Raw genomic sequence first — 27,812 nt, forward strand, 5'->3', positions numbered from 1 at the left:
GGCTGCTTTACCAGTACAAACAATTACATTCACACACACATGGAAAATTGTTCCCTCCTACCGGAGGAACCCTAATTAACTCTGAAGCAATCAATGGTAATAGATGCCAGGGGGAGGTGTTTGTATGTGGGTGTTTGTTCTCATCAATCTATTGTTCACTGTTTACCTTATGAATATGACCTGTTACTAAGTTTTAATGAGGCAAGCATTGCAACATTCTCTGCTGGACACACCTCCATCTCTGGCATTGATATGCTAGCCTGATCAGATTTTTACCACAGGTTTAGCCGTGAGCCAGTTGTCCAGATACTCTAGCCTATGATCAACCAGACAAAAACTTTGGCGTCTCAAAGCTGCAGACAGTGCTCCAACCTGCCCAAGGTGTCAGATACAGTGCTGCCGGAGGCATACCGTCCAACTGAATGACCCTTTCCCACCCCAGGGCCATCATTACCTGTGCAAGCCTGAGCACACACATCAGAAGTGAGGGACTTCCTCTACTCATCTTTGGTGTTGGGACCCTGGAAGACTTCAGAGGCTGAGTGATACAGGATAAGCAGCTCTAACCACATCTCCTAAAGATTCTGAACAGGTAAGACCACAGTGGGAACACAGGTGGCTCATGGGGGGGTTTTCTGAACCTGTTTTGTGATTCAGGAAACCTTTAATAGCCACAATGGGGAAACACAAATCTATTTGTAAACCAATGCCTCAAGTGGAATGATCAATACTTTGTATGTATATACAGTATATAGGAATAAAATAACATGTCATTATATAGTTTAACCAAAAACCCTACACTCACCTATGTTGTACAAGTATGTATAATAACATACAATAACATACATAATAACATTACTTATAGTGGTAATAAATACAGATGGAACAGGTGTATAAACAAATAGGTGTGCATTAGTACTCCTTTTGTGTGAACTGTAAGGGAATGCTATGAGTAATGAATGACTAAACTGTGTTCAGAGCAGCTGAATACTTTTAATATCTGTTCGATCAATGTTATCTCTAAGTTGTTAAACAGAGTGCCTACAGTAGGATATGTCACTATTTGTTGCCAATGCTTTGCTTTCACGTAACTTCTGTTACTGTTTTAAAGTCAGCACACACACATATATACACACACGCACAGACACACACAAAGTCTTTTTTCATGGTTTTGAAGGTTGCATAAATATGAACTTTAACTTCCCTGTTATAACTTACTTATGATTTGCACTTGTCCAAGGAATGGCACACCCTCATACCAAAACCGCATCTCAACATTATACAGAGGTTGTTGATCCCCAAAGTCCTTCATACAAAACAGGTTTTGTGGAATGTATCTACTTTCACATACAAAAACAACAGAGATACATTTTACGGCAGACACTTTCACTGGTAGCTGTCTATCAAATGAGATTGTAGAGACTGTTGCTTGTCAAACTCAAGCCGCTGGGACTAGAGTAACTGAAAACAGTGACACATATTGAGTGCTTGATGACTCATCTTGTCTATACATATAGGCAGATTGGAGATTTTTAGGTGACCTGCCCATGGTCATAACAGTTTTATGTCCAAAACAATAGAGAATGCAATGTTCACAACTGGTGTCACGCAATTCGGACGTCACACTATACAATCCCACTCAATTTCTGAGTCACTCCACTTTAACTTACTCCAGACACAGAATAGAATATTAACTTTTTCCACCCTTTGTTTTAAACTCTGGGAGGGGAGCTACATGCTTCAATTTCCGATTAACTTCCAATCAATCCTGACGAGCTAAGATAGCTGAGCAGTTGACCATTTTTAAGATGGTATATTAAGTACAAATCAATTAAAGGACAATTGACATGTCTCCTACCTACCTACACCTCACCTTTAACCCAGAGCTTTAAAATGAGGCTGAAACAAGTGCTCAAATATACTACCCTACGACAGTATTTTGAATCCAGTGTTCATGAAAGGAGATTGGTAAATGCTATACTTAAAAGGCAGTATGAACAGAACAAACAAGACTGATGAAATGTCAAGTTTGCTTAGGATTACTTCTGTTTCAATATTTGGGCATAAGGGTCTGGTTCCAGGGCAGTATAAAGACAGTACTGTCTGGAAGGACAGCTTATAAATGGACAGTAGATTTATAATGTCCATTCAGGGAGAAGACTTAATACTCGTACGACGGATTTAAGAAAAATACAAATTATGTGTAGGTATGAGTCTTGTTCTAAAATTATCTTTTACTGTGCCAAAAACATACAATTTTCTATGAGGTTGATGAGAACCAGTTTTTCTCTCCTCAGTATTTTAGCGGTCATGGGGAGTCCAGACTCTGACAGAGTGGGCAGTACCACACTAATCCCCTTCTACTCCAGTACCCCCCACACTGCCATGCTCAGGGCATTGGAGGATGAAGAGGAAGACATCAAACCGCCCCGTGGCCTGCCGGGGGCGCCAGAGCGCAGCTTGCAGGGAGTCTACTGGGATGCACTGTTGAATGATGAGAGCTCCTGGCGACTGAAGGCCACAACACCCTGCTCACTACCAGCATGTAGGGCCCCAGAGCAGCGTCCAGTCGTCAACAGCCAGGCCCAGGCCATTGGCTCTTCTGCTGGGCTGGAGGGCCAGCTGGAGGAGCGCTCTCTGGAGCAGGTCCAGACCATGGTGGTAGGAGAGGTCATGAAGGACATAGAGACTGCTTGCAAACTACTCAACATCACCCCAGGTAAGGAAAAGTTCTCACATCTTATGCTGCCATCGAGAGCCATCAATCAGACTAACTGTTGACTGACAAGCTCTTAAAGGATTTACGGAGCTCAGTAGAGTTAGGGGTTTGGTAGTCTTTTACAGCTGAAAATGTCATTATTCCTGCAACCACATGTCAATTGTCATTGTCATACTCAAAGCAAAGCAAACAAGCCAGTAAAGGTCAGTAGGCACATGTTTCATGCAGCCGTTATGCTGATGCATCTGCTGCTCGGCTGACAGTAACAGAGAGACAGTGTCTGGGGCTTTCCCGCCCTGTGCAAATGGAACTCCTGTTGACATTGCATCACACAAACTTACCGTCTCACGCTTCTTACGAACCATGCAGAGAGGTTTCAGTAGAGTGTAAACAGAGTACAGTGTACATCCATCATCTTCAGTTCTCAAAAAAACCCTGCACAGTTTCCAGTGTAAGGAAACATGGCATTTAAGTTTACTGATGACGAAAGAGATGAGGAAACCGTTCCCAAAAACATACAACGACAGACAGCTTGCAATGGTAGTCTTCACATATCAATTCTTACTATTTGACATGCTTGAGTAATAGCTTACACAGAGCAAGGAGGAACAATGTCTTCCTTTGTTATAACCCACCTGTTCCCTCCATTGCCATTCGGTGTATAAACATGCAGTGAATGGCTTATAAAGTATAATCTCACACTGACCCGAGAATGACGAGTCAAGCAACACTGTTATTACATCTGATGATAAGATATACTAAAGAAAACATATGCATGCATTCTTCCATCCGCAGAGCCCATGGAGTGGAGCAGTGGGCACGTGCAGAAGTGGCTGCTGTGGACGGAGCACCTTTACAGACTCCCCCAGGTGGGCAGGCAGTACCAGGAGCTCAGCGGGAGAGACCTGTGCTCCATGACCGAGGAGGACTTCAGGCAGCGCTCGCTGCAGTGTGGAGATATGCTGTATGCTCATCTGGACATCTGGAGATCAGCTGCATGCATGAAGGATCGCTTCTCAACCGGAAATGACAAGATCAATGGTAAGTGCTAAGCTAAGGATCGCATGTTCTGTTGTCGTCAATATGCTTTTGCAACCCCATTCATGAGTTACTTTGTAACATAATGAATGCTATATCTCTACATAGGCATAGGCCTGTATAATGTCTAATGTTCCCTGGTTGTTATGTTCCCTGACGTGTCTCTCCCTCCTGTGAAGGTGCAGATGAGCAGTGGCCTGAGGCAGACTCATGCTGCTCCAGCCAGCCCATCCACCTGTGGCAGTTCCTGCGGGAGCTGCTCCTCAAGCCCCACAACTACGGACGCTCCATCCGCTGGCTCAACAAGGAGAAAGGTGAGGAGGGGCGGGGCGGGACCACTCTGTGTGCGGGGCCTGGGTGGGCCCAGGGTCCCTACTCTGTACATTGTCAGGGTACTCTGGGTGCTTTCTAAGCATATCGTGTTATCTACAGGAATCTTCAAAATTGAGGATTCTGCTCATGTGGCCCGGTTATGGGGAATCCGGAAGAACCGTCCAGCCATGAACTATGATAAGCTGAGTCGCTCCATACGACAGTACTACAAGAAGGGCATCATACGTAAGCCAGACGTGTCTCAGAGGCTGGTGTACCAGTTTGTTAAACCTGTATGATGTTGGGACCAGGTTATCTGAGGAGGGAGGCTTTGATGAGAGCAAAATAGACAAGCCAAACAGACTGGGTCTGGTAAGACGGTGCATTGGACTCTCTATGATTGCTGTTTGTGTCATGCATATGCCATTTCAGTGAATGTAGATTTAGAAACACAAAGTAAAATGCACCCAACTGTTCATCCTTCATCCCCTCAAATACAGAACTATTTAAAAAGAGGGCTGTGAGGATAAAGCGCTATCCTGCTGGCTAAGGATATATAGACTGCCTATTGCACAACTTGCACTCCCACATTCTTACTGGGCCATAATGTTTAACTGTGCATGCAACAAATGGCATTTCAAATTTATTTTCTTCTTCTTTTGTGTGATTTGTAATGTTTTAAAGACTAAAATATATTTGCATCCACTTTACCTTCCCACCCTATGTTTGTACATGTTTCTTAAATAAAATTGAAAAGCAGAAAAACGTTTTATCTGAACAGGGGTTCAACTCCTACTATTTCATTGATAATATACCATTAGTTCCCAAACTACACATTAACATTCAACACAAAAAACACACAAAGACACCAAACATTTTGTTTGTTTTTTCAACAAACTTGTTTTCCCCTTTCAAACCAATATTGCAATATTGACACCATCACAACAAATTTGATCCAGGATTTTCATCACTATCATTAGTATCATAACCATAATCATCTTTATGCATATTTAAATGAACCTTTTGTTACATTAAGATGAACAGGCACTACACCAGTTAGGAGATAAAATTACATCACTAACTATGAACATACATACATCTTCTAGACCGCTAATATAGGGTTGTCACAACATGAGCTGTTGCCCCCTTGTGTGCATAAGGAAGAGAAAATCAACATAAAAAAGCATTTACATATACACCTTTTTACTGCCTCAACGTAGTTAGGTTTCCATTTCAACTCAACACAGTTGTACAGTTACAATAGAATATAATCTTTAAATTACATCATCATATACAAATCTCACAGCGTGGGATAACTTCGCGCCGTTATATGATACATTGACAATTCAATTGCAGTGAAATTCATACAATATGGTACTTACTATTTTTATGTTTTCCATTGCTGTTATTTTGTTGCAACACATTAACATGTATGACACTACATTGTCTTAGTATTCGATACCTTGCATTTTTTTTCTTTTTTTTTCTTTACATTTACACAACTCATACACACTGGATGATAAAGATGTTTGCCTGCAAAATATCTACAGTAGACATTTGTGAGTCTGTTTATGCAAGTGTGTATGTGTGTGCATGTGTACGTGTATTTTATCTGTGCAGGCTTGCGTGTGTGTGTGTGTGTGTGTGTATGGTCGACAAAATTGGATATTTCAATGAGTTGTTTTTGCTAGGCTGGACAGCTTACACTAAGACACATAACTTGTGAGCTGGTGATGTGTTCTCTACAGTGAAACCCTAACCTGGTGACCTCTCTTCTGAAAACATCTAAACACATCTCGCCACAGTCAAATGGAACTGAAAGAGACCTAATCTAAGATATCTCCACTGTAAAGGATGTTTCTGTCTCACCATCTCACTCATTATTCCATGAGAAGGTCAGATGCCATTGGCCCTGGGCAACATCTGTTTTGTCTCTGTGCAGGCATATTTGGATTTTCCTGCGAGTCACTTTAAAGCAGGGAACATGTTTAGGCATATATATAACCATGTGATGCTTAAACTGAGTACATTGCTGGTGGTGACTATATGACCCCGTGTTTTGTTTAAGGTGGATCTTGAGTGGACTGGGCAGCAATAAACTGATCTTCTCTTAGGCTCGTTCTACAGTTGATGGCGTGTGTGAGGTCACTGTATGTAGGTTTGATGGTGTTGGGACTTTCTTTGGCTCAGCAGGGGAACGGGCCACATGACTGGTGTTAGCTAGGTAGGGCACTCAACGACAGACACCACGTCTGGTGGAGGACATGTCCTCTTCCAGGGCCCCACACTAGTACATTCATGTCCTGTTGGAGAGGCTGCCAACAGGGGGACAAATCTGCAGCACAGTAACATCAGCATGGCTCCACTAGCCCCTCTCACCCAACATGAACACAGGGCACAGAGGTCCCTCTCCTGTCCGTCCCTCACTGAGAATTCATAGTTTCCCATCAAACCCTGCCTAGATAAATCGATTGACCGGTAAAGTTTTTCTCCGTCATCGCTGATGGATCAAATCAAAACAAGCTGGTAATAAGACCATGCCTATTGACTCTACGATACAGGGATTCTGCCATCAGATCACTGTAGATATGTATGAAACCTTTCAACTGATGATAACATGTGGTGATAAAAGGGTGGCTATGGGAAGAAAAATAAAATCTATTCACCCATTCCACTTCCTGGTAGGAGGAGGACACAAGCTTGCCGTGATATTCCAATGATGTACTTACAGTTGAACTGTGTTATGTCCTCTGCATTGGAACCCAAGTGACTTGGAGCATCTTATGGCCTTACAATGGCCAGGGGATTCGGGGAATGCTTGTTGCATAGCACATGCTGCTATGCAAGCTAGCTTGGAGACAGATAAAACACATACCACTGCACACATTAGAAGAGGGGGTCAGACCAAATCACAAAAAATGAAAATAACAAAAATATAGAATACATTTTTGTGGTACTTAAAATATTATACAGCATCCCCAATGTAAGAATGAGGACTAAACACACACAGCATTGAAAATGCTACACAAAAATGTCATCATGTACTGTAAATACAATGCAGATTGAGTAGCTAGTCCTGGTAAAACTGGTAACATTATCTTCCCACTATCATTGCTGAAAGTATTGCAAAACTGTAATATCAGCTGCATCATTTTGAATACGGATAAGCGAAATGTGTCCCTGCATTGTCTTCATGTTAAGCTTGAGTGTGTGCATACTGGAATAAATGCTCCTGTTTAAGTGTTTAGTCCACCCACCCCAAATACTGGATAACTATATACCGATATATTGTCTTTTACGTTACTAAGATCTTATTTAGGCAAGACTGCTTGACGCATCTTTTGGGCGAGGGATGTGTTCTTAAGTCTCTGGCTATGTGCAGTGCGATTGGACGGGACAGTTCGAGCTGCCTCCAATGCCATGTCCTCATCCACCAGGGCAATTAGATAGGCTCAACGTAATTGGCTGGGTAAAGTCCCTCCCGACCGCTGTCTAGGCGACCTCTGCACCAGCCTTGGTCATCCTCATCCTCAGTCTTGGTCAGCTCATCACCTGCAGAGAACAACACCTCTTAGTTCATCGACTGCTGTGTGACTAAGTCAGATGGGCTTCAGCATATTGAGCTGTCTTTAAAACACTCTCAGTCTCTAGGGTCAATGGCCAGAAGGCCAGAGAGAAAATAGCTTGCAGGTGCTGCGAATGACAGTAGCATGACAGTAGTTACAGACTAACGATTACTATCATCCTTAGGGAATTGAGGGGCTTCGAATAGAAACAGAGTGTGATGCTTCCTGTGAGCACAGTCAATGTGCTTACCCCATCATTATGATGTCATCATTCCTAGCCGCACAATACAGATTTATGCTTGCGGATACTAATGCTGAAAACCCTTTTTATCAATGTTATTTTCCCCAACCAACAGCAGGTGAGCAACCAAATTCTCAAGGGAGGAGTGTCCAAACCTGCTTTGAATGTGAGCTCATCTTGTTCCTGACCATCATAGTCATAGAGTGCACGCATGCGGACCCCTTTCACAGAGGTAGCGTCTTCCTCGAAAGAGTTCCCTCCTCCGTTCTCATTGCCAGAGTTGGTGGCAGGCTGCTCGTCATCTGACCACTCAGTGGAGTAGGCCTGGTTCTTCTCATAGCTGCTCACACTGCAGGAGCAAAGAAGACACACAGGAGGAGTTAGAGGCGAAAAAAAGGAAAGAATAAGTTAGTAGAGTGACTAAAACTGTGCTTGTATATGCCTGGGTTGTGTGTTTCTATGTCTGGCTGTATGAGTGGGTTGTTGGGGCATGTCCTCTCACCTGCCGCGATCACCGGGGGTAGCCACATGGTCAGTGCTGGGGGTTGGCGGAGCGCCGTCAGGTTTCTTAACCTTCTCCCTCTTGGCCACAGCATTGGGTTGGTCTGGGTTGTACTCCTGGAAGGGGAAGATTGAGTCACAATGTTACAGCCTTGTCACTGAAGACTTCTTAACAGGGACTGTGTTGGGTCAGGGTGGCATACCTCAAACTGGGGCCAGTTCATATGCATGCCGGGCCCATGGTTGTTGCTGAACCACTTGAGGTCCTCCTGTGTGTTGGCAGCCAGGATAGTGCGCTCCAGTTCTCTGTACACTGTGCCATAGCTAAGGACAGAACAGGACAGGACAGAACGGGGAGGCAGTGAGACAAGGACAGAGACATCTTATGGAATAGACATTACGCCAAAACACAACCTCTTACGGTCCTGATGTTTTTTGTGTGAAGTTCCAGTACTAAGAATTGGGTTGAGTGCTGAAGACTCAATCAATATACCGTCAGTCAACATATGTTGTTGTAGTGACTTGATAAACATAAGGTAGATGTATATGTAATGTAAATGTAAGGTAGATTGGAAGCATTCCACCATAAGGTGGCACCAAAAACACTAAAGGAGATATCAAATTGACATCCCTCAGCAGATGGTGGATTTGGATAATGTATGATTGTATATTATATATCAGGAACATTCAAAACACACATCAAATATTACAAGAGATTGTGTTGGTTCTCTGCTTAACACTGTGGCTATTCTGGCAAGGGTAGGTAGAGGAAACGGGTGTATATGTTGCTGGATGCTAGCTCACCCTTTCCCTGTCTCTGAGTGATTTACGACTTACCAGCAAGGCTAGTATTCTACCTTCACTCTACAAACACATAAACAGCCTTCGAGCCGCGCTAAGCAGATCCTGTGAACAGCTTGAATGAACTCCATAGCTACCCTGTCTCCAGGCTCAGCATCACATGCTAATGTGATATGACAAGCATTCACTCTGACAAGATTTAATTTGGCAGAAATGTCATTACTTAATTGATGTTGTGTCTCTGAAAGACGAAAGGAAAAATAACTATTGTTCAAATGTAGTGGAATTAATCTCCTTTGATTAAGATTTCTAATGAACTTTAATGAACTGTGGGGCAGTACATAAACATATTCAGTAAGTAATATTCAGTAAGTAATATTATAGAAATTCTTCTAGGCTGTGAGGACGAGATGAGAGTGTGGGACAGGAAGATAAATAAAGGTAAATGGTTTCCTGTAAGTAAACAGGGAGCCGGATAAGAGTGGTTGGAGGATGTGTGGCTTGTATGTGCCTGAGTAATGTGATGAGAGTAGGGAAACAAGAGTTTCCTCTGCCCCCTATCCTGCAAGTTCCTAGGGTACCAGAAGGCTGACCTTTGGTTCTCGGTCAGGTTCAAGTGGCGTTTGATGTCCAGCATCACCTCCTTGAGGAAGGTCAGCCTTCTGACCTCATGTTGCTGGCACTGGTCAAACACCTGCTCCATGCTTTCCTGGTACGTAGGGGTACACTTGCTCAGCTCATCCAGAGACTTCTCATACTTCTCCTTAGCCTGTAGGAGGAGAGGCACACAGATAAGCATGAATGCTGGGCTGGTGGGGAGATAAATACATCCAAAACATATTGGATTTCAAACATACAGTACCAGTCAAAAGTTTGGACACATTTAAAGGTGTCTAAACTTTTGACTGGTACTGTACATATACTGTTACATGGATGATAGGATGAATTTTTCTGTGTGTGAGAGTCCTCTCTCTGTCCAGGGTCAATAGGTCACATAGTAAACCTCAATACAAGGTCCATATATAACTTGGGGCCTCTTTTTCTCGAGTCAGACAGGAGGCAGCAAGGTTACAGTATAATCGTAAGACGTTGATGAGTTAAGAAACTGTCAAGGTAATATTCAAGAATATTAAAATGCTTTCTATATGCTGTGGCCAAGAAGGAAATATTCTATGGACACTATCTTCGTATGTTTACTCCAGTCTATATAAGCCACTCTGTAACCAACCCACTTAATTCATTCGATCACCAAGTACTAGATGTTGATAGTTTAATGACGCTCATCATTCCTCCGATTGAAAACATCATAACACTGGAAAATAGAAGTCCTGAACAACATGAATTGTTCATATCAAAGTATATAATACATTTTAGGAGGAGTCAAATAGTCCCAGAGACCAGGATAAAGAGGATGTTGTGGACTTCTGTAAGTGGAACTCAATTTCTTTGTCCATGTTCTAGCTATGCATTGTGTGTGTGTGTGTGTGTAAGCACCTTCCTCTCCCTGGTCCAGTCTAATATGCTCTTCTGGTTACCAGACTTCCATGAATAGAGTGCCTGATAATCCGTGGTGCACAGCATTAATCTGACATACCAGTTCCTTTTTTACAGGACTTTATAAAATAACTTTTTCATAGATTAATTTCAGTACAGCTATAAACAACAACAAAAAACAAATAATACCCAGCCAGAATGAAACATGGTGTACTTAGTACACTGCCAATGCACACTACCCTCTGGTGTACTTAGTACACTGCCAATGCACACTACCCTCTGGTGTACTTAGTACACTGCCAATGCACACTACCCTCTGGTGTACTTAGTACACTGCCAATGCACACTACCCTCTGGTGTACTTAGTACACTGCCAATGCACACTACCCTCTGGTGTACTTAGTACACTGCCAATGCACACTACCCTCTGGTGTACTTAGTACACTGCCAATGCACACTACCCTCTGGTCCATTGTTTGACTGATGAACTGATTCTCTCTCTTTCTCTCTCTCACCTTCTGCGCATCCTGTTTGCACTTGTCCACTTTCTCATGGAGTTTCTTCTGCTGGTCTACTGTGACAGAGGCCTCTGTCTTCCCGTTGGCCTCTCGGGTGGCAGCCAGCTTCTCCTCCTTACAGGCCATATGGTATGTCTTCTTAGCCGTCTCCATCTGTGGACCACATACACACGCACACACACATACACACGCACACACACACAGAGATTACCAGTTGGGAAAAAACTCCTTACTCCACTGAGACAGTATTAGGGGCTAACTAACTCTCCAACATAGGATTTGTCAGTTATTGGTAATCTATGTTGCTAGCTTTAGATATTTAATTTAAGCAAAATAGTTTATTGGTTGATGACCCCTGAAAGGAGTGGTCGGATGATGTCCACTGTAAACCCATTTAGCAGCAATGTTACGCCCATGGCCTGGTCCCTGTCCCTTTTACACCCCCTGCTGGTTCTCTTGTATCATCCTGCCTAGATCCTACACACCTGACGCCCATTACCTCATCATCCTGCATACTTCAACCCGGCTTTCCAACCACTCCTCGTCAGATCGCTGTCACAGCTATTGTGGTAGTATGTGCTTTTGACCCTCAAGCATTGCTTGATTCACTTGCCTTCTGTTAACCTGTTTTCTTTGTAGCCAGGATCGTCATCCGAGAACCCAGTCCCTGTCTGCCTGCCGACCCGCTGATTCACCAAACAAGACCACAACTCAGGACTACACCCGATACATCACCCAATTGTATCTGTGCTGTGTTTGGGTCCACTCTGTACTACACCGTAACAAGCAGTGCGTCAACATTAATCTCTACTGCACCAGTCCTGCTATAACCAAACTGACTGACATCCAAAATGCCTTTCAGATGCTTAACCACCAATTAAAGACAGTTGTCTCTAACGTCAATCAGGGAGACAGCCAAGTACTCCACAGTCCAAATGATTCTTCTTTTCATAGTTCGTACATTGTATTTTAAATGCAACTGTCAATAATGGCAAACAAAAGACTACATTATTCCAAAGTTTGTAATGTGGAGGCAATATCAATCTTGTTGTCTGATGTATTGTCTCTTACCTCTTTGAGCTTCTTGGCCCAAGGTTTCTGGGCCTTTTTGAAGCCCTCATCGGCCTCTTTGGCCTCCTTGAAGCCTCCAATCATCTGCTTGTGGTAGGCCTCCTTCTGCCAGTTCTTCACCTTCTCAAGGTCCTCATTTATCAGACCGTTCTTCACTTCCTGGTGCAACTCGCTCACCTTCTCAGCTTCCGTCGTCACAGCTATCCAGGCCCGCTCAACTGAGCCATACTGAGGCCCTGTAATCAGGTTACGATACATTGGGGTAATTTGGTGTTAAAAGCTTGGTTATAAATATCATGATCGAAACTGTCCTACATCTCAGAAGTAAGCAGAGTTTCCTTCTGAATGGCTCTCTCCCCTCCCAAATGCTGACCTTTCTCAATGAGCTGTCTCCATCTCTTTGACCAGGCGGTCAACTGGTCACCGTAAGCTTTCTCTATCTTGGCACGTTCCTGAAGGCAGCCCATGAGGTCATTGCAGAGCCGGTGGCCATCATCAACCCTCTTGACAGCCCGCTTGTAGTTCCCCACCTGCAGCAGACCACAGACTAGTCTAGGCAAACTTCACTTCAAGGTGTAAGGCTGAGATAAAGTTGGTTGCTTTTTATTTCTTATCTTATTTTTTGGGGTTCTTACTTTAGGGCTATATTTATATCTTTAATACGAATTTATCGATAATCACATACACCTACATAACACATTATTTAAGATGAGATGGAAAAAAAAAGATAAGATACATTTTTTACTCGGCTGTTCCACCTTAAGAAAGACCACCTTAATGAAGCTGTATGGAGCACTGAGGCTCCTCCCCCTCAGTGTCTGCAGGGGGCGTGAGCTCATGGTGCATGAAGAGAGAGGGGGAAGGGGATGATGGCTCGTGCCTGTGCATGTGTAGTTATGCAATGGCAGAGGCTTTGTGTGTGTATGTGTATGTGTGTGTGACAGAGGGGGGTCCGCACTGTTACTGCTATAATCCTCTTCTATGCTCTAATGCAAGTGGACAGATTCTCATGGATGGGACACTGACATGGCGAGGTGGAGACAGGAATACAGATACAGACTTCACTACAGACACCATCCTAGTCAACAGACACAACCCAAACACAGTCAAAAGACACTGTCCACATGGTCAACAAACACAAATCCTACTGCCCTCTGGGTAAGCCAGGTAGGGCTGAGTAGAAGCTGGGTGACAATGAAAGAAGAAGCAGGTGTAAGAGGGACAAACAGTCTACTGAGAGACAGGTTTAACTGTCTGAATCTAAATGAAACAGAAGAATATGAGAATGTTGTGGCACAGGTGCTTGTGTGTATGTTTATGTGGGCAGGGGTACTCAATTACAGGTCACCTGGTTGCACTGGCAACTACAGACCGGTGGACTGGGTCTTTAACAAAAATCCACCCACACACCTTTGCTCCTCAGTTTGTGCAAACGTTAACAGCAAACTGTGGTGACATGCTTTTCCCTCTTTGTGGTCAAATCAATGGACAACTTTAGCTTTCCTTAAAAAACAATATATAAATTAGATATATGTATGTGGTTGTTGCTATTAAGTAGTTGACCCTTGACTAATAAACATGAGTCATTTTCAGTAGATGCGGCATACTCCGGTCAGGGCTTGTTCATTCAGAGGTCAGAGGCAGGTGCCTGGTCTGAAAGACAGGCTGATGACTAGGAGCCTCTGTCTCTGGGCTCATACGAAGACACAAAGAGGACTCTGTGCTACTAGAATTCATTAACAGTAATTGGTGAGAGGGTTTTCCGCAACAGCACATTTGCTTAACCAGTGACACCCACATACCCTGTCATGATATAGGGAACCAAAAGGTTTAATTCCCCCTGACATTAGTCTTGTGTACGTATCATGACTTAGAAGGTTCAAATCAAGTAAGGTCAAGTGTGTGTGTCTGCATGTGAGGGAATTGGTTGCTAGGTGTCATGAACACCACAGACGGATGCTGTTACTGTACCTCCCAGAAGCTGTCCATGGCCTCGTCAGCAGCAGAGGTTTCATCGTAGGAGACTGACATTTTCCTTGATATGGCAAAGCACGCTAAAGACTAAACGTGTCTGCAGCAGAGCTGAATTCTTCATGCACTGAAAAAGAGAGGGAGTGAGAGAGACAGAGGTTGGAGAAGAAAGAAAAAAATGAAATGGGTGATAAAAAATGGATAGAAATACAACATTGAAATAGAAGGACAAGAGTGGTCCTCATTTTTCAACATCCATAGCATTAACTCTAAGTGGGCCTCAGAGACAATATATTTACAACAGCTAGTCAGAGAGAGTGCTGAAGAAAGCACTCAGTTGAAGTCTTCAGACAGCTCTAATAATGAGTTAAAAATAGTCATCGTCCCCATGTAAACGGCACTGTGTCCCCAGGGAACAGAAAGGGCATCTTACACTCAGTGTCCCAGAAAATAGAGCAAAGACACCACAGTAACTGCAGCTTCGCCCTGTGCTTCTAGCAGAGCAAAATGCTCCCCCCACTGAAACATACACATGTGCGCAAACACACACACATTATTCAAATGTTGGACTGATTATGGTTCAGCCCAAGTTCCTGTTGTGTCACAAACATCAAAATGTACACATGGCTATAGATGTTCTTTAACAATGTGATTAAACCAGCAATTACTTCGAAAAACTTTCAGCTGTCTACAAAATATAGTGGCTCCTGGGTTTCCTCCAAGATGAACAACGATTTGTATCTATTAATATAACGGTGGGTCGATTTATTACCACTAAGAATAAAGTATCACAGACTGCTTGCCACTATTCTTGTATTGAGCTCTAATTGAAAGCTAATCCATTTTGGCCATGACTAATGGCTCTTCACTTTCAATGAACTCTATTACCAGCACCTCCAAGCATCAAGCACCACTAGACACAAGCACAAAATACCAACACTAGCTACAGCATAGACACTAGCTATAAGCTATATCTATACCCTCTGACTGTTTAGAGGTACAATAAAGATTTATTTTATTTTTCCAGCAAACCTCTGAGATTTTTCTAAACTTCAGCATTTACAAAATAACCACTTAGATCACAACAGAAGACTTTGCACCTCATCTGTGTAGCTCAGAGAGATGAAGGATTTCTCCAGCCTATTCATACTAGGCATCCTGCTGACTCAGACTCTAGTTGCAGTGTCACAAGGACTAGAGCACCAGGTGAATGTGCTCCTTTACAAGGTGCTGGACACTAAATCCTTAGTGAGGGATTCACAGATGTGTAGTCTTGTGAACAGATTGACCTAGCCTGACACAAATCTTCAACAACAAAGAGAAGAGTTACAGTAGTGTGACAAATAGAACCAAAACAGCCCTGGTATGCAGTAAACACAGTCTGTATATCAATGGTTGTTTTTGTTTTCCTATACAGGAGCTTGAAAACAAATACAGAATCTATGTTATGGTCTCCTAGAAACAGACCGTTTCGAAAAATAGTGTACCCCTTCATTGTCACTGCTGCGGTGTACAATGACCTGTGAGTGATTGGCTACTCGTCTTAGCTTAGACTGGAGAACATTTTGTACCCTGTGTGATGAGTCGTGACTCCGGGGGGAGACAGCCAGGGCTGCCTCAGCATCAAGCAGGCAGGACCTCTAGCACTTAGTCAAGCACCACTGTTTACTGTCCACACCCATCACACTGGACTGCAGGTCAGCCGATGGTCATGGCCATCAAACAGACCAGTTCTAGGATCTTCTAGATGCTCTGCGTTAGCTTTAACTAATTCCATCATCCCTACCATTCGTTAGCGGAAAGGATTTTATAGCCCTAGATTTATATGCTACGAGTTCTAACCGACTCAAGAGAGTTAACATCAGGGCACTCTTGGCGCTCAACAAAAGCAGACTGAACCAGGAGCGCAAGCTGTAACATGTATTAAACCAGAGTCCTGAGAGCCGAGTGGGAGTCTTATAGCATCAACATCACTAATGCTGGAGAGAAGACCTGTCCTTGAGAGCTGAAACAATGCTGTCAGATACACTTTACGTTCCCTCTCCAAGGCAAGACCTCTTCAAGAGAGGACAAAGGATGGCTGCTCTGCTATGCCCCTGCATGCCAGCTTTGTACAGCAACACTTAGCGTTGGTTTCTTTATTAGATTCCGGGCTGCAGTAATGAAAGTGGAGGTTAACAATGGGGATCGTGGGGGTGAAGATGGCAGCAGAAAATGGCAGAAGGCCAAGCCAAGCAACACTCACACAAGGTCACTGACCTCTAGGGTTATGGTGGCCAGAAGATCTATGTCAGCTGATGACTCAGCAACTCTGAAAGAGTCAAAATACTCTGGTCCATGTTTCAGCAGAATTGCCACTGCAAGTGTCTGTGCTGTATTCTGCATGGACTGCTCATTTCTACAAAGCTGGCTGTGTTTTCTATAGCTGCAGAAAGATACAGTATGGCTTCCATGAGTCCAGGCTACTGTAGACACAGCAGATTAAAGAATCTTCATTCCACCTAGTCTCTGAAAAAAGTCAACATGTACTGTATGTGTTCATCTCAGTAAAAAGAAAACCCTAAAGAATAATTATTTTGGCTTTCAAGATGCCATCCAAGGGTTCTCAGAGACATCCGCTCTGTCCATTGCATTTAATAGACGTGAGATCCAGTTAGTCTGCAGCTTTTTATTCTTGGTGCAATGTTAATCTCTTTGTCAGCATTCGTCTCTCAACCTGTCTGTCAGTCTGGCCCTCCAATTAGCTTCTATCCCTAGCTACAGGACCACTGACATCTAGAGCCAGTTAAGCTCCTGCTAGGCTCCAGAAACTGATCACATTCAGAGCACCATATTTCTGGGACACAGCCTGGATTGATGCCTGGGACAAACCTACCTTCATTTGTTAATTCATTTATGTGACAATGTTTCATGTACTTGTCTCTCAGTCGGATAATGGTTGGACAGTATTCAGATCCTTGTTTTGGCGTTATGCCTTGCTCTGGCATTGACAGCAGCAGTATATTTGCATACACACAGCAATATGACATTTGATAGACAGTTAAAGCACATCTAACATTAAACAGCATTAGATATTGTGGGGACACAAACCTCCAATTCCATGTTTCTCTCGTCACAGGAGAAGCCACAGGAATGGTCACAGTAATAACATGCACTGTGATCACATACAACACCCACAATATGCTCTGACATTGTGCCTGTCTAAGGCTCAGGACAAAAGCAATTCATTTTGTTACTGATTGGATGTTGGCTTCAATGGTCACTGGTCAATCCAACCCAACATGAGGAAACCTTTTCCAACCAAGAAGGAAGGCAGAAAGAGGACGAGGGGGAGGAGAACCCTTTGTCAGAAGCTAATCCTGGTTATGGACAGCAAGGAACCTTAGCATCTAATCAAATGCTTTTGGAAAAGTACAACTATATATCAAGATTGTCCTGGCACTATATTTCACGGTCCACTTATATAATCACAGTGTTATATTAAAATGAAACGTAACTGATCCGTGATGAAAAAGTAGCCTAACCATTTGTAAATGGTCTGGAGTACAGTATGCCGTTCCATCTGGAATAGGTCTTGACCTATAAAGATGGCTCATACTAGATGTCTTAAATATTCAATCAAAGACAGGTCCATCTATTGAGGCTTTCATAATTTGATTGGACAGTATATTCCCCTCAAACACTTTTGTTTTAATCTGAGAGCAAAACTGGCTGAAAGAAGACAAAGACATTCTGGTCAGTAGAGGACATTGTTAATTTTCTTACCCTTGTAGGTGCCATTAACACAAAATGAAGGATACTTCTGAAATGAACACGAGATCCTCAAGACCTTGCTCAAGCCACGCAACGATGACAATATGTATCTAAACAGTAAAGAGTCTTTTATGTTTGTTGCTTTAGTCGTGGTAGCTAATCAAAGTGTGGACCTGAGAAGGACCAAGACAGTGTTTCAATGCCACAAGGATTATCCTGCAATTGAACCCTTGAGTGGCTTAAATGGGGGGGAGGAAAGAAGAGTGAAATGAAGGAGAGGAGAGGATAGGAGGAGCCACATAAAGAGGCAGATTGGAAAGGATGCACCGACAGATTATGCAATTACATATTGATATGTGACCTAAAATGGAAAATACAACTACATTTTTGTATGTGACAGAGAGTGAGGGGAAATCGTCACATACAAATTATGTCTGACAATCCTGTAGATGATATACACAGGAATTATAAATAAGATGATCCTCCAACATATTTACTTTGGTTGTGAATATTATGAAGTCACTGGCCCCTTGCTGACTCTTTAGCTACAAAACAGCAAGACAGTATCGAATAGTTCACCACGCCTGTAAAGCGCGAAAAAGAACCACAACAATCAGGTAAACCTATTATAGTAAGCAGATTTCAGAAGGAAGTTCTAACTTTACTCCAGTGTACCTAGCTCCCCCCCCCCCCCCCCCCCCCCCTTTCACCATTCACATGATTAGCTAAGACCTTTGCAAAGCTGGCCTTGCTTATTCAACCACAGACACTCCTCAGATATACAGTGCATACCATAGCCTCGCCAACAAGTGCCATCCAAATACAGGTCAATACTGGAATTGACACAAAAAATACCTAGGTTATGTACGAATACCATGGTTATGTAGGGGGTTTTATATTGGCCAAACAACCAAAACTATGCCACTTGATCTAATGGAAAACTTTAAACTGGACAGTGAATACATTTCAACTAAAAAAGCTGAAATTGCAGTTATTTAACTATATGAGTGTGAGAATCAAAAGCTGAGGAGAAGAACCTCTGTAGATGAAGAATCTAGAGAACAATGCTTCACACTTCCTTTTACATCCAAGTATTATCTGTAAGAACAACCAATCAGAATACATCTTGACCCTTACTTATCAAACTTCTCAAGTAGGATTTCACACATGACAAGTGAAAAGAAATATGGAAGGAGAGAGAAAGATAGAGGCAGACAGAAAAAACAAAGATGGGACAGTAGAAAGAGAAGGATAGTTAAGCAAGGTGGAAGAAAGATGAAGAGATGGGTTTGGGGCAGCAGGTGCAGGGGCCCAGTGGTGAGTCAGACAGTCAGTGAAACAGAGGGAGCCACAGGGCCAGAGAAGTAGATCAACCAATCAGGACAGATACATGATTCATCTCCTGCTGCAGGAGGCTGGCTCATAGGAAAATAAGCAGGCATGTTGGATGTGTCCAGGAGACAGTGGGAAGTGCCTAGTGCTAGCTGCAGAGACTCGATGACAGCCATGTCGTCATTAAGCCAGCCAGGGGGGTTGGAGGGGTCAGCGCCAATGACGTGAGGGTTAGAAGCTGCCTATCACAAAGATTAATCTGGCAGGAGCAGGAGGCCTGGTTAGATGGTCATGTGCCATTGGGTCAGCTGCAATAAACTATCCATGGCCTTTCCATGTCTGTAGGCACAACACCTGCACAGCACTACTGGAGATGAGCCAGACCCGTATCTACGTAAAGACATCACACATTCAGCTGGGGAAATACACTGATTAGAGTGTGTGATAGAGAGGGCGATAGAGTGATAAAAAAGAGAAAGGGGGAGGAAAGGAAAAGTGGGATAAGGATTATAGAAAGAGAGAATGGGGCTGGGAAGGAACCAGGAAAAAGGGGGAGCTGGAGAGGTGTAGGAGGAGGGAGAGCAAGGGTCTTGTTTTGTGTTTATCAGCTGAACGTGTACCACCGCCGCCGTTAGCTCTTGGCCGTGCTCACTGGGGCGTGGGAGAAAAGAGTCAGATCAGAGCTGACGTGAGGGCCCAGGTGGGAAGTCTGCAGCAGCTTCTGCAAAGCACCAGGCTATCTGCTCACCAGGCTACCGGCTCACCAGTAAACAAAACCAGTTCCTTGAAATGGATGTGGCTTGTTAGTAAAATGATATACTCATCTCAACACAGTCAACCACAGTTATGCTCGGTACACTAGATACACACATGCACAAAAGCTGTTTTGAGTAAAACATTGGGCATCTGTTCTACACCCATCCTCCTACTACTATGGCTGCCAAACATCCATGAACAAATGGTAATAATGATGCATGGGTATCTGAAATGGCTGTTGTTTTCAGTCGGGTCTGGAACCCTGAGTAAGAGCCTATCAGCACCCAAACAGAGGTGATGCTATACAGAAAATGCGTGAATGTAGAGCAAGGCAGCCTGTATGCCTGGATGACTGCCAGTCCACGTGTGAGTAGGAGGACAAGCAGCATGGTGCACAAATGGCTGTGGGCGGGCCTGCACTCTCTGCACCAAGGAAGATTATACAGAAACGGGTTAGAATCATTCATTCAGCTACTATACTGTAGCTGCTATTCCATTGCTTCTGAATGTCTATAAACTCTGGTCTGATTTGGCCTCCACAGACACATGTTATGAAATGAACGATTAATAATTGAAAAATCTTCCTTTCTGGAAACAGTCAGAAATACTGCATGGATGTAGCATCTTAGAGCACAGCAAACCCTTTTTTAACATTTTCTTCAAACCCATTTCAATTGAAAGCCTGGTCTTGCCGAGCTTGTGTCTGCACAACAGAGCAGGCAGGGCGGGGTCTCGACTCTCAGAGACAAACATGACAACATGACTCAGCTTTGATCAGAAGGAACTCCTGTCAGGCCCCGGGGTCCTTGCAGTGTGTGTGTGTGTGTGTGTGTGTGTTTGTGTGTGTGTGTGTGTGGAGGGAGGGCAGGGCTCCTTCTGGATCTTTCTTGCTAGGATTTATTTGCAAAATACATTTGTAAAGCTCTAAAGCTCTCTGCATTCTTGACTCTAGCACTGGGGCTCCTATGCCTCACATGCCTATTCTCACTCTCAGCTGTGACAGATCATTAGCATATGAAGTGTTGATCAATCGGGTGCTGGATGCATTGGTTGGCTCTAGTGTCCTTCTAGCTAGCTGACAGTCTCTCCTGTCAGGGCTGCAATCCTGGAGGCCTCCTGGATGGGCCGCAGCGCCTGCCTACCGGAGAGGCAGGATCAACTGATCTTCCCTGGGGTAAGACACTGACCCGGTCACATGGAGCAGGCTTTGTCGTGTTGAGCCTGGTCAGTATTGGCCCTGTGATCTTGTTAGGACTGCAGGGACCTCTACCTCCATCTGTCTTTTTCTCAGTCAGTCTAACTACTAAACCACCACCAGGAGAAAGGGTTGTAAAGAACCCAAGCCATAGCGACTAATCACACAGGAACACCAGGACCTGTGAGTTTGGGTTGAAAATAAGAGGCTTTAAGATGATTAAAAACCTCCTTGTCAATATTTGAGCTGCATGAAGGATGATTATCATATCAAGGTTAACCACAGGCCTGTACTGCTTTAAGATTGTTGTGATTCAACACAATACTCATCAATGCAGGGACATCCTAGGGAAAGTGCTTTGCTAAAAGAAAAAACTATGAATACATTTTAACGCACAAATGCACACACACCTATTTCAATCCATGCCCTCGCACACAGGATTATTGTATACACATGGCCTTCTCTCTCTCAGCATCCACGAGTTGCACTGTGTTGACTTTAACACAGTGTCCAGAGTATTGCTGCAGTGGTTATGTAACTATCAAGCCTCTTGCCACAAGCCTCCTGGTGACAGTGTGGTGAGGAGAGAAAACATTGGGGGAGGGGAGAGCAAAAGGAGAGAACGAAGAGGGGAAAACTGAGATTCTGTGATCGGTGCTAAAGATGGAAATGAATGGCAGACACACAGCAATGGCTCCCTGCTCATATTGTGGGTGTGAATGAAGGGATATTTGAATGAGGAACCAGTGGCTCTGTACTCCGCTCCTGATTTTCCCTGAGCTCTGTCATGGAGGGGGTGTGGGGAGGGAGAAAGGGAGGGAGGAGGCCGGCAGTAGAGATAGTGGAGCGTTGCAATAGTAAACTGGGAGCCCAGCTCTTCAAATAAACCAGCCCTCTTTCTGTCTTCCCATCGTTCAGCTGCCTGATGCTCCACAGAATACAGATGATCCTTCAAAGACAATGCATGTGTGCATGTGTGCATGTGTGTGTGTGTGAGTGTGTGCACGTGTGTGTATGTGTATGTGTGAGACAGAGAGAGTGAGAGAGACTGTCTGAATTGAGGCCTCCATTAGACTTGTGAAAGACAACTACTGCAGCACATGACTCCATTTTGTTTTCTCAGTCATTACCAAGCTAATACCGCCTTTGAAGTTGGTCAGTGTTTCAAAATATTCCATTTTTTTCATGTGCAGCCAAAGCATATGAACATACAAAAAACAAGCAATTGCATTTTCTGATGGCTATATCAAGTACTATGTCATCATATCACTGTAAACATACATTATAAATGGTGATAAACCAGACTATCCAAGATAGAAACAGACAAGCTATTTACCTAGACCATAAGCACCTTATGACCCTATTTATACACAACTTAGGTATACCTTCCTGATTCTATAACAGATCAACACATCTATACACTGAATCCAACTGAATCCAGATATCCCTAACAGCATAGTTTATCAGTGTAAAGGCAATGGTAATGGGTAACTAGAATGGCTCCTGCTCCCACTCTTGCAAGAAGGGAAGAGAAGGACATTGAACTGGGGCATGGTGTGCTGATGAACTGTCTTGCATTTGCAAACAACTGTCTATGCTAACCAAACAGCTGTGCCTTCTCCCAGGAGCGCCAAGGTGCTGCTGTAGCACACAGCATTGAGGAAGTGAGCAAACAGGGAACTTCATCGATTCAGAGAATATTCTAGTTTGAAACTGTGCTATCTAGGAGATGTGATGAGAGTGAGTGGTTCATTTACAGAGCTATGCAAACAAGAGTGCAAAATCGTTCCTGGAATTGATCTGTCTGTGCCACAACCAACCATAGATGCTTTATTTAACAAAGCTGACAAGCTAAGACACTACAGTACATGTGGTTGTTGAGTAGTTCCTCCATATTTTCTTCCAAGGGAGGAGTTGAACCACTTCATCAAATATTAATGCTTTTGATATGCTATTAATTTATATCATGGGAATGTTTACACAGTGACAAATTCATGATGGAGAGACAGAGAAGGCAGGGGAACAAAGCTTCTTAGCTTCTGGATGCTGGACAGGGAAAGAGACAGACTCACCTTCTGCACCAATGGGAGGTCAGGTTTCCATAAACCCCGGAGAGTCTCTGTCCTCTACAGGAGGTCACCTTAAGAAAGACAGAAAGATAGACGTGAGACAAGATCGTCTGGTTTCCGACATTTGGGAGGGGTCAGTAAACACATTCTCATCTGGTCTTTTACCGCACACAAGTTCAGGATGTATGAGGATTCGAAGCAGGCTCAGTTTATCAAACATTTAGGGATGTGCCTCTGATCTAGGATGTCAGGATTGCATCACTGACAACCTTCTAGACACACACACACACACATCTGATTTGTGATTTCATGCTGTAGTACTCAACACACATGGCCATGTAACCTTCAGAGGGTACCTTGAGGCCTGATGTCCATGAGAAACACACCCTCTAGTGTTCACAGAGACTAAGTATAGTCCAAGCCTCCACCCAAAGGACAGTCCAATGAAGCTGGAATGGACACCCATCTCCATAAATCTGTATAATCAGAATTCAAAGCATGATCTGCTATCCAATTGTTCAACTTTATGGGCTATGTGGGTCGCCATTTTGGTCAACTCAAATATGGATGACACACCATGAGTCAGAACAGTGCTTCCCCTCAGGCTTGGGCTAGAACAGAGAGCATGCACATGGTTGACAAGAAGCAAACACACACTACCAAACAAACACACACAATCCAATGTTATTATCGAATAACACACACAGTGAAAGGTAGCAAATATAAAAGCCCTTAGGCATTAAAAAAGAATGAACTGTTAACAAATTTCCCTATAAAGCACAAATTCTAGGGTCAAATAGAGGGCCTCGGCAGCCTAAATTACAATGGAAAATAAATTTAGTAATGGCGTAGCATGATAAAGGGTGAGCATATGAAAGATGAAATAGTTTACTTCCATTACTGACATATAATACAAATAGGTCTGTAACAGCTACGATGGTACATGTTAGCCCACCAAGAAGGCAGACATTCACTTTGTACTTCCTCTGTGTGTTCCACTGGTTGGAGAGATAAGAGCCTGGCTGCCCTTCAGGCTCTCCTTTCTCACATTGCCTTCTTTTTCACAGGTTGTCAGACATTACTAGCTGCTCTGAGAACATGAGAGCTCCAGGTTTTCACTCCCTTCACAACCACGGCCTCCAAACAACTAGCACCTTTCCACAAACCTGAGCTGTCCCATGTTGCCTACCCATCACCTCTTCAACCCAAAACACAACCTTACATCAAGACCCAGGTCACTGTCAAGTTACACATTCCTTTACATGACAAACATGAGAGACAAGTGAGAAGCATCACAATTCTACTGCCACACTGAAACACTCAATGACGTCCTTTAAAAGTTCACAAGGAACAGGGTTTTAATAAGACCGTGAGTCCCAGCGGAACCATTTCTCCGTTGCTCTGGCAATGGGTGATGAACATCTGATCCCACTGAAGAAATTTCCTCTGCAACGGATTATATTATCTGAGTCTATGTTGATTGACTGAGACAATAAACGTAGACCTGTATCAGTATATCAGAATTGTGACGTTGTGTGTCTTGTATTCTTAAAAGGTCTTACTTCTGAATCTGGTCACACCATAAGAATCACAATTTGTACAGTAGAGGCAATTAACATGTCATGCAATGGGTAATGTGAGTAGGCTACCACACATCAGCTGGAAAATAAAATAATGAAAGAAATCACACCATTGAGGTATGCTACTCAAAGAGAAGCAAGCAGTGACAGGTGTCAGGATAGAGAAGAGATATTGATCTGATGAAGACATAGCCAGTTATTGAGGTCCTGAGTCCAATTCACTTCCCTTGACAGGTTCAATTGGATTACACAAACACCTCATCAACCTATATTAAAATAAACAATGACTTGCTTCTACAACACACTACTACTACAAGTGCTATTGGATGTTTCAAGACACATGCTGAATAAAAGTTCATTAAAACATTATGGTAAGCTTTCTGTATTGTGATGATCATGCTATAAGTTAGCCCTCTGCTCTCTGGTTGGTAAACAAAGCAACATAACCACTGGTAGACACAACCTTTTTCAACTCCACCCCTCTGGCCGGTACTACATAATCCTGTTAACCTAATCAACCAGACATAGCAGCTATTTTTTTCCTCATGCCATCACCTTCATAAATAGCTGACCAGAATCATCCGCAAAGCAATAGCTACTCTAGTTTCTCAGTTCAATTTAAATCCCATAGGTGATGCACATTATTGTATTGTATACTGCCTGTCTTTTATAAAACCTGTATATTTCTTGTATATTGTGTATTGTTGGTAAATAATATGTGCATTGTCTGTATATTGTCTGCATATCTTGAGTCACCAACAAACGGAAGCCAATTCCTTGTGTGTGTTAAAGTCATACTTTAAGGTCTAACTTTTACCTCACATTCAAGTGAAGTCTTCTCGCATAATATCTAACATTGATTGTGGTATGAACATTGATGGCATTAACCTGTATTGCCATGGTTCTCTAATGTTATACGTGCCATCCTATATACACTTGAAATCGACATACACACACAGACTGTTTTCAGAGGTCTCAAGATCCATATCAACTGGCGGACGTGAGCACCTGGATCTGAGAATTTCATATCAACCTTAACCAATCCTTATGGGTTGAACTTGATTGCCTTAGAGTGAAGCAACATGGGTTAGACAGAAGAAATCTTCCAAGCTGCATTCAAAGCTTTGCACAGCAGGATTAATGAATGTTGGTGTACGTTTTAGATCAACTTTTCGACCATATCCTGGGCTAATGACAAACCAGGGTTGTATGTATGACAGTTATTAAAATGTCATTTGAAATGTCCAGGTGAACGACCTTAAGGTATCTGGAATCTGTTAATAAATAGCAAGGCCTCCACAGCTCCTCTTGGATACAATAGGATTACCTCTGTCTCCTCTCCCTTCTCTGCAGCCGGATCAAGTACCCTTTGAAGCACCTACTGATAGAGAATCCAAGTGATCAGTTGACGCTTAAACTCAGTTCAGAACCATGGACAGATCCCACGTGAGATCAGAGCAGAAGAAAAAAATCGAATATAGAGTTTTAAAAACATATTTAGGAAAAGGCCTGTCCTATTTTCACAAGTAGGCCTAGTGTATCAGAGTCTCCTTCCATGGACAACAAAAAGTGCTGAAATTCTGAATGTAGCTAAGAACCCATCAGTGTTAAGATCCTGCTGTTCTCTTAAGTCATTACGCCCCACAGTCGGCGTGAGTGACTGGCATTGTAAATACCATTCCCTGTGTATGTGTGTGTGTGTGTGTGTTTGTGTGTGCTTGATTGGCCAATACAAAACATTTGAGCAAGTATGGAAAATTAGTGATGTGCAATTAGTCCAAAAGGGGAAAACAGAACGTCCCTCTAGTGCCGCTGAATCGTGAGAGTACTGCTTTGACGGAGAAAAACAATGCCGCTCTCATGCGAGTAGCGATGGCTCCTCACTGTGCTGTGTGGTAGGCTATTACATAACGTTAGACCGGAATGCCCTCATTAATATTCAAGTCGATTTTTACTAGAAATGTTCACAAAATGTAGGAATTTTTCTTTGTACATAAAGTGGACACGTAAATATGTAGATCACGCACCGTCGACTGAGTTACACCAAGCATAGCTCAGGCCTATAGTATAAACAAAGAATCAGGTTTTCCAATGTCCTCATTCTTGTTTATCTATCGTTGGTGCAAGGAGACATCACCGTATCAAGGCATCTCCTCACAACCTTGTACACCCAGTTCGGATAAAAAAGCACCTGCAGTGTTATAGCAGCCTCAGCTCATCCGATATATCGCAATCTATATGTTCAATAAGGCTCTTTGACTTGAGGTTTGCGCATAGCCTTAAAATAATTCGATTAACCCACCCTCTGGACAGCTTTCCATATCTTACATTATAATAGCAGCATTTTAATTCAATGCATAACATAAATGAATCACCAGATATATGTAGCTTTAGCGTCTATTGTCAAGTGAAATTGGCTATTTTGAGACTATATTATTTGCTTTCATTTCTTTTAGGCTACGTGCTTATTTAATAAGAAAAACGTTAGGGTGTATATCTTCTGAACAAATAGCATAGTGGATTTGATTCTCTTTTAATTAGACAATCTGGAACACCAAGACAAGATATCGAATAGCAGATGGAAACCAAGTGTTATCCATAAAATGAATATAACTTGCAATGGTAACCATGCGAAATTCCGTTATCCCTGTGATGTCCTTTACCAGTACGCTATCAGTATTCCGTATAATGTATTCAGCAACACTGGGAGCGTCAACAAAAAACACATATGCACGACTGACTTACCCGATATGTGACTCTATTATCCAAATATGTTGCAAATTGGTACAAATAATTTCTTGCAATGACAGAAGGTGACCCTGTGCTTCTGCAAGAGGTTCTGCATCCGTGAGATCACGATGCACGCAGCAAGGGGGAGCTGCAAACCACTCTTGC

The 27,812-nt window shown here is 43.1% G+C and overlaps 2 protein-coding genes across 3 annotated transcripts; one reads left to right on the plus strand and one right to left on the minus strand.

Annotated features, from left to right (window-relative positions):
- The first annotated feature begins 182 nt into the window (after nucleotides 1–182).
- LOC124480232 (SAM pointed domain-containing Ets transcription factor-like) lies at nucleotides 183–4,815 on the plus strand. 2 transcript variants are annotated; one of them, XM_047039347.1, is made up of 5 exons: nucleotides 183–592; nucleotides 2,370–2,719; nucleotides 3,515–3,760; nucleotides 3,937–4,071; nucleotides 4,190–4,815. In XM_047039347.1, the coding sequence occupies exons 2-5, from the start codon at nucleotides 2,386–2,388 to the stop codon at nucleotides 4,366–4,368; spliced, it is 894 nt and encodes a 297-aa protein (XP_046895303.1). In that variant the 5' UTR covers nucleotides 183–592; nucleotides 2,370–2,385; the 3' UTR covers nucleotides 4,369–4,815. The 2 variants fall into 2 exon arrangements, with proteins under 2 accessions (XP_046895303.1, XP_046895302.1); XM_047039346.1 differs by having other exon boundaries at nucleotides 184–592; nucleotides 2,298–2,719.
- On the minus strand, nucleotides 4,702–27,770 carry pacsin1a (protein kinase C and casein kinase substrate in neurons 1a). Its single transcript, XM_047039345.1, has 11 exons — nucleotides 27,663–27,770; nucleotides 23,341–23,408; nucleotides 14,233–14,359; nucleotides 12,635–12,791; nucleotides 12,262–12,497; nucleotides 11,188–11,343; nucleotides 9,772–9,947; nucleotides 8,581–8,701; nucleotides 8,379–8,494; nucleotides 8,032–8,225; nucleotides 4,702–7,621 (listed from the first exon to the last, which is right to left on the minus strand). The coding sequence occupies exons 3-11, from the start codon at nucleotides 14,290–14,292 to the stop codon at nucleotides 7,512–7,514; spliced, it is 1,326 nt and encodes a 441-aa protein (XP_046895301.1). The 5' UTR covers nucleotides 14,293–14,359; nucleotides 23,341–23,408; nucleotides 27,663–27,770; the 3' UTR covers nucleotides 4,702–7,511.
- Nucleotides 27,771–27,812: the final 42 nt, after the last annotated feature.

This window comes from Hypomesus transpacificus, chromosome 18 (genome assembly GCF_021917145.1).
Source record: "Hypomesus transpacificus isolate Combined female chromosome 18, fHypTra1, whole genome shotgun sequence".
NCBI lineage: Eukaryota > Metazoa > Chordata > Actinopteri > Osmeriformes > Osmeridae > Hypomesus > Hypomesus transpacificus.

What these genes read in the sequence shown, in the direction of transcription:
- pacsin1a (XM_047039345.1), bottom strand. Translation starts at nt 14,292, where the DNA reads ATGTCAGTCTCCTACGATGAAACCTCTGCTGCTGACGAGGCCATGGAC. An exon ending in CCATGGACAGCTTCTGGGAG is followed by an intron (nt 12,792 to 14,232) that starts GTACAGTAACAG and finishes GGTCTGCTGCAG; the next exon opens with GTGGGGAACTACAAGCGGGC. An exon ending in TGAACTGGCCCCAGTTTGAG is followed by an intron (nt 8,495 to 8,580) that starts GTATGCCACCCT and finishes TTCCCCTTCCAG; the next exon opens with GAGTACAACCCAGACCAACC.
- LOC124480232 (XM_047039346.1), top strand. Translation starts at nt 2,311, where the DNA reads ATGGGGAGTCCAGACTCTGACAGAGTGGGCAGTACCACACTAATCCCC. An exon ending in CGGAAATGACAAGATCAATG is followed by an intron (nt 3,761 to 3,936) that starts GTAAGTGCTAAG and finishes CCTCCTGTGAAG; the next exon opens with GTGCAGATGAGCAGTGGCCT. An exon ending in CTGGCTCAACAAGGAGAAAG is followed by an intron (nt 4,072 to 4,189) that starts GTGAGGAGGGGC and finishes TGTTATCTACAG; the next exon opens with GAATCTTCAAAATTGAGGAT.